At 39.0% G+C, this 17,519-nt stretch overlaps 1 protein-coding gene across 29 annotated transcripts in view; it reads right to left on the minus strand.

Annotated features, from left to right (window-relative positions):
* Positions 1-17,519, minus strand: part of KMT2C (lysine methyltransferase 2C) — a 275,535-nt gene that overhangs the window by 143,497 nt on the left and 114,519 nt on the right. For all 29 annotated transcript variants that reach the window (XR_014267064.1, XM_082473737.1, XM_082473736.1 and 26 more), the window contains 2 exons: positions 16,187-16,335; positions 15,097-15,206 (listed from right to left, as the gene is read on the minus strand). Coding sequence is in view for 28 of the 29 variants with exons in the window: in XM_082473737.1 (XP_082329863.1) it covers positions 15,097-15,206; positions 16,187-16,335 (259 nt within the window). In the remaining variant the exon portion in view is untranslated. The remainder of the gene's footprint in view (positions 1-15,096; positions 15,207-16,186; positions 16,336-17,519) is intronic.

Raw genomic sequence — 17,519 nt, forward strand, 5'->3', positions numbered from 1 at the left:
TTAAACTATAGAGATAATTTTAGGCACTAGATGAACTTATTTTCTACCAGAGAGGATTTAATTTTTTCTCAGACAGGCACATAGGCTAGAGAAGATCACTTTAATTCAATCTGCATATGAGCTGCTTTGAAGCTGGGTTTCAAGTCTTTGCAGATACTATCCCCCGCCCCAGTTTTCCCTTAGTCTGAGGGTGTAGCCCAGGGATTAGCAAATCTTTCTGAAAAGGGCTAGACAGTAAATATTTTAGGCTTTGTGGGACAAGAGGCAAAATTAAGAAGATTATGTAAGTATTTACCTACTGAGAGACAAAACAAATTTCCACAAATTTTAAAAAACTGTTGTTATTATTCAAAATATGATAATAATTGAATATAATTTGGGGGGTAACACAAGACTACTAATAAGAAGAATGGATGTGAAGGGAGGATAACACTTCACTTAACTGGAGTTCAAAGCTGTACTTCTCTGTCATAAAAACGGACTGTGAGTGTTCATCCGTTCATTCTGATACACAATGAAATTGTACATATCCACGCTTTTTAAAAATATTTATTTATTTATTTATTTATTGCTGCACCAGGTCTTAGTTGCAGCACACGCGCTCTTCATTGCAGCGTGCAGACTTCTTAGTTGCAGCATGCATGCAGGGTCTAGTTCCCCGACCAGGGATCCAAACCTGGGAGCCCTGCATTGGGAGCGCAGAGTCTTACCCACTGGACCACCAGGAAGTCCCTTCATGTCCATCTTTGAAAAAATCTTTTCACACACAGGTTCTGCCACATACTGATATCAATCCACAAACATTATTTCATTTTAGCACATTCATCTTTGAAAGGCACTTACAAAATTTTATTAGAGCCTTGATCTTTGCTTTTAGCATGTAATTATATTTCAATTAAAGCACAGGTTGAAGCCTCTCAATTACACAGTTAAATGTATTTTGAAATAAGGAAATTTCCTTTGTACTTGCCTCAAGGACCAAAAACTGCTATTGGAACCGTAGTTTGAGCTTGGAAAATATTTCTGTACCAAATCTATGTGTGCGAATGGAGGTCTTGCTTTTTATTTTAAATTCTGATGGCATGAAAAGTGTATAAAGCAGCTTGACATTACCTGTGATTCGAACACTGGCTGTTGTACAAATGAATTTACCATGGTGTAAGTTTCACGTAAAAGCAGTGCTCTGCCTTTTAATTTTAGGTTGAGTTCATTAGGAAATATTATCAAGTCTGTAACGAAAGTTAACTTCCAAATCCATTAAGTATTTGGTTTACAGTTTAAGGGCAACCTTCTTATTCAGGAACTATTTAATCTCAACCCCAAGTTTTAAAAATTGTAATAAAATATTACCACTGCTCAGTCATCAAACTGCTGCATACATAGTAGGGCTATCAGTACGCTCAGCTTTTATTTCTAACAAAAATTCCTAGAATTGAGATAGTGACATCCACAAAAGCAAATGAAACTCACCCCTGACACTGTTAGTTTAATAACCCATGACAGATTTTAAAATTTTCTGCAAAATGCCTCCTGATGAATGAATACAATGAATAAACACAGGTTTTTAAACACCGTTATGTTTTAACAAGTTTTGTAAATGTGTCAACCTCAGGCCTTTTTCTGCTCCATGCTTATTTTTACCACTATTTATTGTACACATCTTCGCAGATTTCACTTCGGTTTATACTGAAACAGTGGTTTCTCAACTTCTTTGAAAATATTTTCTCTGTAGTTGTTTCATGCAGGCTATTCATAAAGACTAATTCTTCAGTCACTTCAAATGAGCCCTGGCTGCTAGAATAAACAACTGAGCAGTACTGTAACATCTACTGACTCATCAAGAACCTACAAAAACCACTAGAGATCATCTGCCTTGTTTTTTAAATGATTATTGATATTACTCAGAGTGTCCTCAACTTTTAAAACAACTATTCTTACTGAAAGGCTAATAGTCATAAGTTTATTTGCTGTGCACACATTTCTTCGACTGCTGTAGTCAAACACGATTTAATTAACCTCCACTGATAAATGGCTTTCCTTACTTGGCTAACAAATGGGCCACTCAGAAACTTATTTTAGTTACAACTCATTTGCATTCTTCACTTTTGTAAAGGATTTGTGCCATGATTAGATAGTCCATTTTAACTTACTCTTTTTTCTGATCATTACTTTCCTGTGAGTTGGGATTAGTGTGATGTGTGCTCAATCGGGTAATACTGACATACACTGTATTATTTTAGCACAACTGCAGTGTCTCAGCTTAACAAATATAATGCATTGCCATCTAATTTGATAACCACAGACTCCACTCCACTATGCCTCAAAAGCACTATATATGAAGTCCACTCTTCTTTTTTTCTCTTCTTCAACATGAAAGGTATGGACCAGTAATAAAAAAAAGATGCCAAGGGAACATATATGGCAATCAAACACTGATGAATTTTAACTGTGCCACTGTGGTTTGCAGCATGCCTACAGCAATGCAGGGCACATGTGGTCTCTGCAGCAACAACTCAGCTGTCACTGCAGAGCAACAGGAACCACAGATAATACGCAACTGTTCCAATAAAACTTATCTATGGACACTAAAATTTGATTTTCATGTGTTATGAAATACACTTTTAACTTTTTTAACACTTTAAAATGTAAAAATTATCTTGGCTTCTGGACCACATAAACACAGGTGCTGGACTGGATCTGACGATCAGGGCTTACATAAACTGACTTCTGATGTAGCCTTTAGGGGTCCCAAATTAAAGTCTGTTATATTAATGGCCCCTAAACCCTAATTTTGTCTTCCCAGCTCTATAGATTGCCAGAAACTCTTCCCAGCTTTCCAGACCTATAGCTGGTCTTTTATGAACTAAATAAATGCCTCACAGGAAAAGAGAAAGTTTACATCAGGCTGACCTCTTGACATAATCTTTCCCTCTGGGTTCTCACTCCCTCGGACAGTTCTCTAATGTCTTTAAATATTTCTTTGAAAAGAGATTTTATCCAGCTTTTCTAGTTATTCACAGTGGTAGAGGTGACCTACTACAAGTTTCTCTGCAACAGGTAGAGATGAAAGTAATACATGCCTGACCAGATATCAAGACTTACTATAAAGCTATAGTAACCATGACAGTGTGACATTGTCACTGGGATACATAAATATAAAAACAAACCAAAATAGAGAGCTTAGAAACAATCCATACATTTACTGAACATTTGCTAAATGACAGGTTATCTTTCAAATGAGGGGGGGGAAGGAATGAGGTTTCGATAAATGATGTAGTAACAACTGGCTCTCCATATGTGAGAAAATGAAGTTGAACTCCTGTATCACACAGTACATTAAAAAACCACGTAAATGTTAGGGCAAAACTATAGAAACTATAGAAATGAACTTCTGAAATACATTTTCAGGGACACATTAGAAATTACTAAGAGTGTTTTAGTTAAAAAAAAAAAATCATCATTCAAAATTCAAAACATTCTAAAGGGTATACAACCAAAAGTCACTTTGTGTAGAGCTACACAAGATAAATTCCCTAGAGGCAAAGAATTTTACCAGTTTCCTGTGTAGCCTTCAAATAATATTTTATGCACATGTAAGTTCATGACATTCTCTGCCCCCACCCCACGTTTTACATCAAAGGGATTCTTTATAACATCAAAGGGTACCACCACTTACTTCATCACAAAGGTAAGTTCATTTCTTTATATCAAACTTAATTAAAACTAAAGAGGGCTTCCCTGGTGGCACAGTGGTTGAGAATCTGCCTGCCAATGCAGGGGACACGGGTTCGAGCCCTGGTCTGGGACGATCTCACATGCCGCGGAGCAACTAAGCCCGTGAGCCACAACTACTGAGCCTGCGCGTCTGGAGCCTGTGCTCCGCAACAAGAGAGGCCGCGGGGCTTCTCTGGTGGCGCAGTGGTTGAGAATCTGCCTGCCAGTGCAGGGGACACGGGTTCGAGCCCTGGTCTGGGAAGATCCCACATGCCGCGGAGCAACCGGGCCCATGAGCCACAATTACTGAGCCTGCGCGTCTGGAGCCTGTGCTCCACAACAAGAGAGGCCGCGATAGTGAGAGGCCCGCGCACCACGATGAAGAGTGGCCCCCGCTTGCCGCAACTAGAGAAAGCCCTTGCACAGAAACGAAGACCCAACACAGCCAAAAATAAATTAATAAAAATAAATAAATAAATGAATAAAAATAAAGGAATTCCTTTAAAAAAAAAAAACTAAAAAGAATGATTAAAAAGAATATACAGCTTTTACTAAGGGAAACACTAAGGCCAAGGACATTTTCACTAAATGGGCCTTCCAAATTTAACTATGTTACCAAATAGGCATATCAAACTCTTAATTTTTCTGTAACAGAAATTTCCAGTTTCCTCTTAGCTTCCACCCAACTTAAATCCTAAATAAATTTTCAGAATCAAGTTGGCAGGGTGAAAGAAAACAAAACAACAGTTTTTATACTTAGGTATACCTAAAGCATTCTGTGGTCAAATCTTGGATTATCCTGCCGTAACCAGATTTTGCACTTAGTATTCTGAGGAAGTAATCCATACCTGATCCTGACGTCCTCCTCATACCTTGCATTTTAGAGTGAAGAGAGCATACAATTTCTTACTGTGCAAAATGAAAAAACTGGGTGTAGACAGGTAGTACTGCTTGGTGAGGCTGTACCTTGACATTAGCTAACGATGTCTGACAGAAAAAGAAGTCAAGATTCCTGCTTCTCCCCCATTCAATAATTATATTTTATTTAGAAAATATTTTTAGGAAATCTTATAATACAAAAACACCTGTGAAATCAGTGGCCATACCTCCTTAAACTTACTAATCCAGACTCAGTAATTCCTAGTACACTTCCTACAACTTTTACTCTATGTCACATCCATGTCTTCACTGGAATTCTTCCTCTGAACATTGCCAAAAGGGTCAATCGTCCATCTTCTTTCCTCTTGCTTAATGTTCTCCATTGGCAGCTTGATTTGCTGTCATTGCTAGTTAGGAACATTGTCTAAGATTCCAACCCTGACATTTAGTCCCAAAGACATTTCATGGTATGTAAGGCTCATTACAGTCCAAACAAACTCCTAATTTTCTCATATACTCAGGCTTGAAACTATGGAGACATTTGCAACTCTGCCATCTAATCCATAAAGAATAAAACACAATTCATTCCATCCCTAAAACATTCTATCTTCATATTTCACACATAATACCTAAATTCAGAAACTTACATGTATTGCCCTTTAATTACAGGAGTAATCCTAAATATTTCTGTCTTCAAGTAAACGTCTTTCAATTTAACTACAAAAGGTGGGAAGGGTTCAGACCTGTTAATGCTGCTCTTATGAAGAAACTTCATTGGGCTTCCCTAGTGGTGCAGTGCTTAAGAATCCGCCTGCCAATGCAGGGGACACGGGTCCAAGCCCTGGTCCGGGAAGATCCCACACACTGCAGAGCAACTAAGCCCGTGCGCCACAACTACTGAGCTTGCGCTCTAGAGCCCGCGTGCCACAACTGCTGAGCCCGCAAGCCACAACTACTGAAGCCCGTGCGCCTAGAGCCTGTGCTCTGCAACAAGAGAAGCCACGGCAATGAGAAGCCCGCGCACCGCAAGGAAGAGTAGCCCCACTCACCACAACTAGAGAAAGCCCGCGTGCAGCAACAAAGACCCAATGCAGACATAAATAAAATAAATAAATAAATTAAAATGCTTTATTGCTAAAAACTGCTAACCACCACCTGTGCCTAAAGCAAGTCACAATCTTTTTGCTGGTGGCTGCTGTGTGATGGGGTGGCGGTTGCCAAAGGCGGGGTGGTGTGGCAAGCTTTTAACGTAGGACGGCAGTGAAGTCTGGAAAGTCAACTGACTCTTCCTCCCACAAACAATTTCTCAAGCACGCAACGCTGTTTGATAGCATTTTACCCACAGTAGAACTTCTTTCCCAATTGGAGTCAATCCTCTCAAATCCTGCTGCTGCTTTATCAACGAAAGTAATACTCATGTAATATTCTAAATCCTTTGTTGTCATTTCAATAATCTTCACAGCATCTTCACCAGGAATAGATTCACTCTCAAGAAGCCACTTTCTTCGCCCATCAATAAGAAGCAACTCCTTATCTGCTCAAGTTTTATCATGAGATTGCAGCATTTTAGTCAACACCTTCAGGCTCTACTTCTGATTCTAGTTCTCTTGCTGTTTCCACCACATCTGCAGTTACTTCCCCCACTGAAGTCCTAAACCCCTCAAAGTCACCCATGAGGGCTGGAATCAACTTCTTCCAAACTCCTGTTAATGCTGAGATGTTGACCTCTTCCCATGAACCATGAATAGTCTTAATGGCATCTAGAATGGTGAGTTCTTTCCAGAAGGTCTTCAAGTGACTTTGCCCAGATCCATCAGAGGAATCACTATCTCTGGCAGCTACAGCCTTATGAAATGTATTTTCTTAAATAATAAGACTTGAAAGTCAGAATTACTCTTTGATCCATGAGCTGCAGAATGGATGTGTTCACAGGCATGAAAACAACATTAATCTCATTGTACGTCTCCATCAGAGCTCTTGGGTGACCAGGTGCACTGCCAATGAGCAGCAGTATTTTGAAGGGAATCTTCTTTTCTGAGCAGTAGGTGTCAACAGTGGGCTTAAAATATTCAGTAAACCATGTTGCAAACAGGTGTGCTGTCATCCAGGCTTTGTTGTTCCACTTACAGAGCACACGCAGAGTAGATTTGGCATAATTCTTAAGGGCCCTAGGATTTTTTGGAATGGTATATGAGCATTGGCTTCAGCTTAAAGTCACCAGTTGCATTAGCCCCTAACAACAGAGTCAGCCTGTCCTTTGAAGGTTTGAAGTCAGATACTGACTTCTCCTCTCTAGCTATGAAAGTCCTTGATGGTATCTTCTTCCAATAGAAGGCTGTTTTGTCTACATTGAAAATCTGCTGTTTGCTGTAGCCACCTTCATTATAATTATCTTACCTAGATCTTCTGGATGACCTACAGCTTCTACATCAGCACTTGTACTTTTATGTTACGGAGATGGCTTCTTTCCTCAAACCTCATGAACCAACCTCTGCTAGCTCCAAGGTGTTTTTCTGCAGCTTTACCATCTCTCTTAGCCTTTATAGATTTCAAGAGAATTAGGGCCTTGCTCTGGATTAGGCTTTGGCTTCAGGGAATGTTGTGGCTGGTCTGACCTTCTATACAGAACACTAAAACTTTCTCCATAACTGCAAAAAGGCTGTGTTGCTTTCTTGTCATTTGTGTCTTCACTGGAGGAGCACTTTTAATTTCTTTTAAGAACTTTCCTTTGCATTCACAGCTTGGCTAACTGTTTGACACAAGAGGCCTAGTTTTCAGCCTATCTCAGCCTTCCACACGCCTTCCTCACTCAGCTTCATCATTTCTAGCTCTTGATTTAAAGTAAGAGACATTGAGAGTCTTCCTTTCACTTGAACACTTAAAGACCACTGTAGGGTTATTAATTGGCCTAATTTCAATACTGTTGTGTCTCAGGGAATAGGGAGGCCTGAGGAGAGGAAGAAAGACAGGGGAACAGCCAGTGGATGGGGCAGTCAGAACACACAGAACATTTATGCATTCAGCTCACTGTCTTACGTGGGCACAGTCTGTAGCACCCCAAAACAATTACAATAGCATCATCAAAGGTTACCAATCACAGATCACCATAACAGATATAATACTGAAAAACTTTGAAATACTGTGAGAATTACCAAAATGTGACACAGGGTCACGAAGTGGGAAAAAATGGCAGTGATAGACTTACTTGATGCAGAGTTGCCACAAACCTTCAATTTGTAAAAAACCAGAATATCTGCAAAGTGCAATAAAGCAAGGCGCAATAAAGTAAGGTATGCCTGTATTGGTAATAATCCAGCAAAGGAGATAAAATGGAATCATAAAAAACTTCAAAAGAATGCAGGAAAAAGGAAACAAAGAACAGATAGACACAAATGGGGGCAGAGGGGCTTAATCACATTAAGTGTATGTAGCCTAAGTACTACAAATAAAAAAGCAGAGACTGCCAGGTTAGATTTTTTAAAAACCTGCTGCCTGTAAGAAACACACATTAAGTATAAAAATATAATAGGGTAAAATAAAAGGATGGAATGATATACCATATTTACACTAGTCAAAAGAAAGTTAGAATGGATATATTAATATCAGACAAAGTAGATTTCAGAGTCAAATACAGGATTTTTCTGTTACAGTCAGAAGTGTCCTTATCAGAAGGGTAAGCTGGGACAAAGTGAGAGAGTGGCATGGACATATATACACTACCAAACGTAAAATAGATAGCTAGTGGGAAGCAGCCGCACAGCACAGGGAGATCAGCTCGGTGCCTTGTGACCACCGAGAGGGGTGGGATAGGGAGGGTGGGAGGGAGACACAAGAGGGAGGAGATATGGGGACATATGTATATGTATAGCTGATTCACTTTGTTAAAAAGCAGAAACTAACACACCATTGTAAAGCAATTATACTCCAATAAAGATGTTAAAAAAAAAAAAAAGTGGGGCTTCCCTGGTGGTGTAGTGGTTGAGAATCTGCCTGCCAATGCAGGGGACACGGGTTCGAGCCCTGGTCTGGGAGGATCCCACGTGCCGCGGAGCAACCAGGCCTGTGAGCCACAATTACTGAGCCTGCGCGTCTGGAGCCTGTGCTCCGCAACAAGAGAGGCCGCGATAGTGAGAGGCCCGCGCACCGCGATGAAGAGTGGCCCCCGCTTGCGGCAACTGGAGAAAGCCCTCTCACAGAAACGGAGACCCAACACAGCCATAAGTAAGTAAATAAATAAATAAATAAATAAATAATTTTTTAAAAAAGTGTCCTTATCAATATCTCCTCTGATCAAAGTTAAAAGTTATTTTATATAACCACTAGAGCACCTATCACAGTCTCCCTATGATGTGAAATAACTCATTGTTGTAAACTAACAAGCAAATACTATACTTATACAGACAGAAATATGTTGGAATTGAGACACAATCCAATCTTATTTCTGTGCAAAAGAAGGGTTAAAACAGCATTCCTGATACTACTGTCCTTAGAAAGGCCTGCTTACGTAGGTGGCATCTAGGAAGTTGGCTTTTGGAGGGCTCCCATGGTTGCCTACGTGGTAAGGGCAGTTTACTGTGCCTAGATTATCTGTGCAAACAATACGGCTTTCCTTGTGGTATGTGCTGGGCAGAGAGTGCCTACATGACTAGCCCCAGTAAAGACCTTGAGCTTCTCCGGGCAGAAGCGCCATGCACATGCTGCCCTAGCTGTACTGCTGGAGGAAGAGGGAGCTCTGCATGCCCCTCACGGGGGGAAGCGCCCAAGGAAGCCTGCACGCGGGGTCTTCCAGACCTTATCAAGGTCCTTCTCCACTAAGATCTTTTCACTATGCATCCTTAGCACATACAGGCAATAAGTCTTTGCCATAATTACAACTCTGTGCTGAGCCCCATGAGTCCTCGTCAGTCTCCAAGGTGGAGGTATCTTGTGGACCCCTGAGCGCACACAGAGAATGCAGATACGTGAACGTTTCCTTCCTCTTAAAAAACTACAGGGCGGAATGAAGAACACATAACTTTGATAATTTTTTAGTTTACATTGCAAAGCACTAGGATTATATAAAAAATAACAGTATTAGACAACATTATTCATAAAGTAGGTACCTGGAGATCATCTTACATAAAGATACAGACCATGTTTAAAATGATCTTATATAAACCTACTTTCAGTTTATAGGGGAGGGGTGTGGACAGAGACTTTTACTGTACATTGTTATTTTTTAAACAAAAATTACATTTACATTACACTGCTTGTCTACATTCTTAATGTGTACTTCCACTTTATACAGGAAAGCTATTTTTGTCCTCTTTTTCAGTCTACAACAAGAACCCAAAATATTAGAAACTTACAACTCTTCTTGCAGAACTTAGTTGGTTTTTACACAAAGACAACTGGCACAAAATCAGTAGAATACAATGGAATTGCAATATGGGATTGTGAGGGCTTCCCTGGTGGCGCAGTGGTTAAGAATCCGCCTGCCAATGCAGGGGATACGGGTTCGAGCCCTGGTCCGGGAAGATCCCACATGCCGCGGAGCAACTAAGCCCGTGCGTCACAGCTACTGAGCCTGCACTCTAGAGCCCGCGAGCCACAACTACTGAGCCCACGTGCGTAGAGCCTGTGCTCCACAACAAGAGAAGCCACCGCAATGAAGAGTAGCCCCCCCTCGCCACAACTAGAGAAAAACCCGCGCGCAGCACAGAGACCCAACGCAGCCAAAAAATTAAAAAAAAAAAAGAAAGAAAAGAAAAAATATGGGGTTGTGGCAGATGATGAGTGTGAAGAAAGCATGAGAAATTATCTAAGTGGAGAGATGTTATAAGTAATGTTTTACTTATAGAGTAAGGCTGAGCATTTGATTCAGAACTAGTTAAATAACGGAAATATGTGTTGGAGGTTTATGGGATATTTCTTTGGGGGGCAATGAGCAAAGTGCCGGAAAGAGGGGCGTTAGGTAAATAAATGATGAAACATCTGTAGAACTCAAGATTAAAGTATTCCCTTGGTAATATTCAAATTATCCAGATTTCCAAGATGTTGGTAGCACCCCCAGGGCTCCAAAGAGGAGATTAAAAGAGAAACACCATTACCTCTCCTGAAATACAGGTCGTAGTTTAGCATATTCTTCCATCTAGCAAAAGATAAATAAAGTTCCCTGTGGAAAAACTGAAAAACAATCTGTGGGAAATTCCAGAAAAACTGAACTGCTTGATAATGCATGCCATTTAACAATGGAGGAGATATATTAAATGTATTAGTTTTAAAATAGAAATAATATTTCCTGATTACAGGGGGATTTGTCAACCTCGGCACCCCTGGAGCTGGATCCTGCTCTGTGCGGTGCAGGCGGCTCACAGCACCACTAGGTGCCAGTAGCACACTCCCCTCCCTTGGACCATCGCACTCAGCATTGCCCTTCACTGGCAAACTCCACTCATGCATACATTTATCCCATAAATGACTCCCTTGTGTTCCAGGTACTTTGTCAGGCACTAGAGATAAAGTGACAAACCAACACATACAGTATTCATGCCCTCGTGATGCCTACAGCCCTAGTGGGGGGACCAAGGGTAATGAAATACTCACAGAAACAACATAAATTTACAAATGTTGCTAAGTGGCATAAAGAAGAGATACACATTCCAATGACGATGTATATTAAGGACACGTGCTCAAATATTTCTTATTTAAAGATGTAGACAATCCAAAAGTTTAGAGTACTGCAACCCCCCATCTGAGCTTTGTGTCTTGTTCTTTTCCATCACTGAAAGACTGAAAGGTCCAATGCTAACTTCAGTTTATTTCAGTATCTGTCAAAGGCTTTTAAAAAAATGATTCTCACAAAAACAGGGAGATCTAAACAAAAGTACATATTTCTACAACCATTTTTCAATCCCAACCAAAATTATCAAAAATTAACCAGTAGATTTTCACCTTCCAAAGTAAAAAAATATTAATTTTTAACAAAGGGGTTTAAAACATCCATGAACTCTTTAGAATATTTTAATCAGGAAATTCTCTGTCCAGGATTTTTTGGCAACCAATGTGAGAATATTTTTGTTGTTTGTTTGATTACAAAGTTTCACTGTTTCTGGCAATAAACTACCAATAGAAATAGTTCCAAGCATCTGTTTTCAAAATGCTCAACCCTCAGCACGTTTCTGTGAAAAGTTATTACATTCTTCTTGTTGAAACACCACCTTTATCTTGAAGAGGCAGATGAAATGTTTATTTTCTTTGAAAACAGAGGTAGATATAATACATTCAGCCACATGTCATCCTAATAACGGTCGACAAATTTTTAACATCTGTTTTTTGGTAAAATAAAAGCCTGTTCTAAGTTCAACAGCACTTTTACACACTTTGCCCCTAGGGAACCTTTTAAGATATCAAAGATTTTTCATTTTCACACCACCCCACCCCCACCTCTTATGTAGGACTGTAAAGATTTACTCTATTTTAGAGGGGTTCTTTTGACAATTATGAATTTATAAACTTATATAAAATTAACCACACTGGTGACCTCCTTTAACACTTTGGCACTTACTTGTGACTTCTTTCTTGTAACTATGAATGATTCCATGAATGATCTTTAGAGCTATTCATTTAGGCTACAAGTATTTATTGAGGAATGACCAAAACAGAAAAAGATCCTTTTCAGAAGGGCACTATTATCTAGTGAGGAGAGACAGACAAGATTATTAAGTAAATATACACTGTGTTAGATGCTGGTAAGTATGAAGGAGAGAACAATCCAGCGGGGGGTATGATGGGAGGAGGAGACTCCTGAAATTTTCAACAGGGAGCCCAGCAAAGCCCTCACAGATTAGGTAACTTCAATAAATACCTAAAGGAAATGAGGGAGGAAGCCATGCATGTAGGGAACAGGGACTGCAAAGGCCTAGAGGTGGACGGTTCTGAGGAAGACCAAGGAGATCATTGAGGCTGAAGGAAGCGAGGGAGGGGAAGGGTTACAGGGAGCGACGTCTTAGAGCACTCGTGGGAGTGGTGAAGATCGTGGAGGCCTTGCCAGGCAGGAAGGACTGGCTTTTTTCCTCTTAGTGAAACGGGAAGTCACTGAAGAGTGTCAGGCAGAGAAGTGATGTGACTTGACCTACGCTACTTATCTATTTTATCAACTTATTTATCAGTGTGGCTCATTCTATGGATGAAAACCCAAGACTATCATTATTTTCTGTTACTGCTCAAACTGGTCCAGCTCTTAGGAGCTCCTTCAGGTCGGCTCCTGTGCTTTCAACAAGTCCCCATCTCTGAGCACTTCCTTGCTTTCTGGCACCTCATCTTGTATCTTCCCTGCACCATGAGCCACTTTTCAAGGAGCTCTGGTCCTTTTTATTGGAGAACACTGGTTAGAAACCAAGATCTGGGCACTAGATGTGCTCACTGCTACTAGAAGTCACTACTTCTAGGCCTTCACAGGGGACAGAGCTAGGAGATAAATGCAGCATACTAACACATGCATACACACATACCTATATTTCTGTATCTGTCTATATAAATATTAAAAACCTTAAGTTTATATTGATACCTCCATTCTAACACCACAAAAATCATTTTAGAATTTTACTCACTCGATTACAGCAGGTATGTGCATGTATATGCAGGGGGTTTTTTTGTCTTTAGCTTTACAGGTATCCAGTCAAGACACTATTTTTCAGTTGCTTAGTTTCTCCCCTACCCCTGTTATTGTGAATTTTGCTATCCCGTTTTAGGTTCCCCCATAGCCCAGATGGCTGTAGTTGCTTATTCAGGGATAGGTGAAACATTCTTATGGTTCTAAGAGTCAGAGCTATACAAAAAGATATATCTGAGAAGTGTTGCATCACATCCCTGCTACACGGATCCCACTCCTGTCTTCATTCCACCTGTTTCCCACCCACCTTTCAGAGACAGGTAACCAATCCCTCTACTTTCTGGTTTATTCTTCCTGTGTTTATTTTCCATAAATGTGCATATGCATGTATACTTTCTTACATCTCATTCCTTCCTACATAAAGTGTTGCACACCATAAGTGGTCTTTTGCACTTTTTTATTCCACTTAAAAGTATATATTGGAAGCTATTTTGTATTAGTTCATAAAAATATTCCTCATAGTATTTTTACAGTTGCACAGTATTCCACTGTATGAACCATACCATGGTCTAGTCAACCATTCTATTATGTGTGGTCAGAGGTTGTTTCCAATATTTTGCAAATTGAACAATGCTGTTAATGTTTTTGTATTATTGGAGGCATATTTTCAGGATAGAATCTCAGAAAGGTCAAAAGATAAGTGCATGTATAGTCTGTTAGGCATTTTGCCAAATTTCTCTCCAGAAGACATGTACCAATTTGCATTCCCACCAATGAGGCATAAGAGTGCCTATTTCCCCACAGCCTTATCAAAAATGGGTTGTTACAGTTCATTTTAGCCTTTGTTCATTGCCTTTCCTATAATGCTTTTCACTGTCACAAAATATTCCAAAACTACTTCTGAAGTACTTCATGGAAGAAACAGTTCTCACTGATCTATCACAGTCACGATCTGGCCATCTAAGTATGTTCAGACTGGAAATTATTTATCGTGCATTATACTGTTCAAAATTTGGTAATGTAAGCCTTTAAATGTAATGTCACATTTCCAAAACAAACACTCTTAACTTGACTAATCCTGAGGTGAGGGTTACTCATCCATATAAAGTAGGTAATTTTGATCATGTGAGTAAAGCAAATGTTATAATAATTGAATAATTAAATCTAAGTCCTTGTCTCAACAATACTTTTGAAATGTTTACCTATATGATATCTATTAAAGCCCGTATAATTTCTACGGTAAAAAATTCCACTTCTAATATTCCTTTGGAAGGCCTGTTTCACTTCTCCCAAATATACCTGTCAAAAACCAAAGGGAATTTGTAGGCAGCAAAGCAATTTCACTTCACAGGGTTTGTTGCCTTTATAGATGGAAGGTAAACGTTGCATTTATTTCTCGATTCAAAATCACACGAAAATCGCAGTGAAAGCTTTGAAAGATGGCAGTCTGTGTATATGATATTACTTTGGGATAGTGCCAAAAAGACAAACCGAACTGCCAACTTTACTGAAAAGAAATATTTTAATCAATTTTTAAAATAGCAAACAGAGCTAGCTCACACGGTGGACTAAAGATGTCAAATCGTGTCTCTCTTATTTTAAATCTTCATCAAAGAGTTTTGTCTTAAAGAGTAAGATGCGTAATTATAGTCAGTAATACCCATTTCTAAGAATTTTAATTTCTGATTTAAATGTAAAATATTTATTTTAAAGATCTGCATTTATTGCACAACTTAACATACTATATTCTAGTGGTCTGCACAAACTACTCTTGGATATAAATTAATAGTTTCCTATTTTAAGGGTTTTTACATTATAGTAATCATTTAATAAATCTTGGAAGTGAATCTTTATGTTGACACAGTAAATGTTATAAAGCTGTTGTTTAAATATGTGTTTCTTCTACTTACTTCTGTGCTCCCTGAGACAACAGCTCTGTCCACGTTCACTAACAACGGTTCTTCCATCTGGCACACCCTCAGTGACCATTCCACACAACGGTGATGAGCCCAACAAGTGCCTAAAATGGTTAAAATGAAAAGAAGCAACTGAATAAACATTAAACGTATTAACGCTAATAAGTAAAGATGAAAATCCCCCACATCAATTCAAATGTGTGAATACACAATGGCATGCGATATTTGTGATACCACTAAAGCAGCCCTCCTCGAAATGTATCATCTAGGAACTTGTTATAAATGCAAATATCAGACCACAACCAAGACCTACTGAATCAAAACCTCTTGCCATGGTGCCCAGAAATCAATGTGTCAACAAGCCCTCCAAGTGATTCTGATGCACACTGAATTAGTGATTATTTCTTCAACAGAGAAATTAGTTTCTAGTCATTTTATTTAACCGTTACTATATTTTATTTGGTGTATTGACATAAAACATAAAGGAAAACTACTTAATACTTTGTTTCTGACAAATAAGCTACATATACACCTCTATTCCACTGCACCCCATGCCAAGAGCCCACGTCAATCATCTGTAACAGCTCAGTCTTTAAACTCTCTCTCACAGAGCACTTGAACAATTACACGCAGTTCTTCACTCAAAGCCCCAGGAGCACCAAATCGTGAGTATGGATTACTAACTATACTGCGTTACAGGACATTCACAGGGCTTAGATCTATTACCCTTCACCCCTACTTCAAGTAGACCCAGACTGCCACGTTCCCCAGGTTTTCACAGATCCCTTTAAAATTTCTCTCTCCGCAACTGTCAGATCTCCATGGCACTGCTGCCTACACAAGTGTAAATGCAAATATTTATAAAAGCATCCAGCCCAGTGATGGCCCTGTGCAGATGCTAAATAAGTTAGGTAAACATAATTAGACAATTTATTTTACCTAAGCAGGTATACTTAACAATGACGTTTTTTACAATGTGATAATTATTTCTAGATGAACGGTATTTACTATTAAGTTGATAATTTGCTAAAGTGAAAATGCTTACAGAATCAAAAGGTAGTTATTATTGAAGACTGGCTCATACCTGTAGGGTCAAATAAGGCTTGGACATCAATGGCATCTGGAAGGCCAACCAGACTGAGTTCATCCCATAATTTACCAGCCTGATCATCGGAAGCAGTCTGCGTGCTCACACTGACACAAGGTACTATATTCTGCTGAGGAGACCGTTCCCTGGAAAATAAAATAGAACAAAACAGATGTGAAAGTGATAACAAGTAGAAAATTGTTTCCTTTTATAACGACTTAAATAAAATGCATTGCCAAATCAATTTTACTTAGGCATAAACTATCATAAAACAACTTTTAGAATATGTTATTATTCATAGTATAGATATAAAACTGGATAGCTATATCATGTAAGCAACTAAAAAAAAAAAGTCTCCAAATCCATAAGGAAGTGTTACAAATTACAGTTGCAGACTTATTTTGCCATTTTATATATATATTTTTTAACTGACACTCTAATAGTCTATTCAGGAACCATATTTTATCACATAAAATGAATATTCCCTTTGGCCTTACTTAAATGCTTAAAAAACAACTTGATCAAATCAGGTATTTCTGATTTGCTATATGATCAGTGAGGACTACCACAACGGAGCTGGCAGTTAATTTTACGGACAGCAAGGTTACTTCCCAGGGGAAATGAAAACCCCCTAGAAGTGTGAAGAGGGAGGCAGTGGGAGTGAAATGTGAGCACTGGCGCTTTCTTACGGTCCCCTCGGCAATCTCGACAGCTGGCCTGTGGCATGATGCTGCAAGTATCCTCTGCTAAGACTTTACCTCACAAACCAGAAGTAAAAAGCAAAAACAAAATAGCTACTAGTGACCTGGGAATAAGGGAAAAAGTGTAACAGCAAAAAGTACAGTATAAACATGAACACTGAATAAGTGTTCACTGAATAACATATGGGAGATTTCAAACTTTGAAAGTCCTAAAACTTCATATATGAATTGAGATCAAGAAGTAAACAATGACTACTATTGTGACTAATATTAAACGTGGGAAATCAGATGGCTGGCACTAAGACTTTAATCTTCTCCTGATATCATAGTATTTAACCTGATCATAATTCTGGATTAAATCACTATTGAATATAGATCATAACTCACTGCACTGCTGTATGCTGGATATATATCATGATTCCTATTAAGAGAAAATCAGCACAATGACCAGGGTACTAAACTTTTTTATACCTGGAATCATTGAAAGAAAAAAAGTATTAACATATTTCAATAAGTACATTTAAATATCAAACCATATAAAAAATAACCAGTATTTTTTATGTTCAGCAGTAGAAATGCACAGGCTCACTTTTTTTTTTTAAAGTTTACCATGCTATGCTAACTTCAAA

This window comes from Balaenoptera physalus, assembly GCF_965194825.1.
Source record: "Balaenoptera physalus genome assembly, chromosome: 8".
Classification (NCBI taxonomy): Eukaryota; Metazoa; Chordata; class Mammalia; order Artiodactyla; family Balaenopteridae; genus Balaenoptera; species Balaenoptera physalus.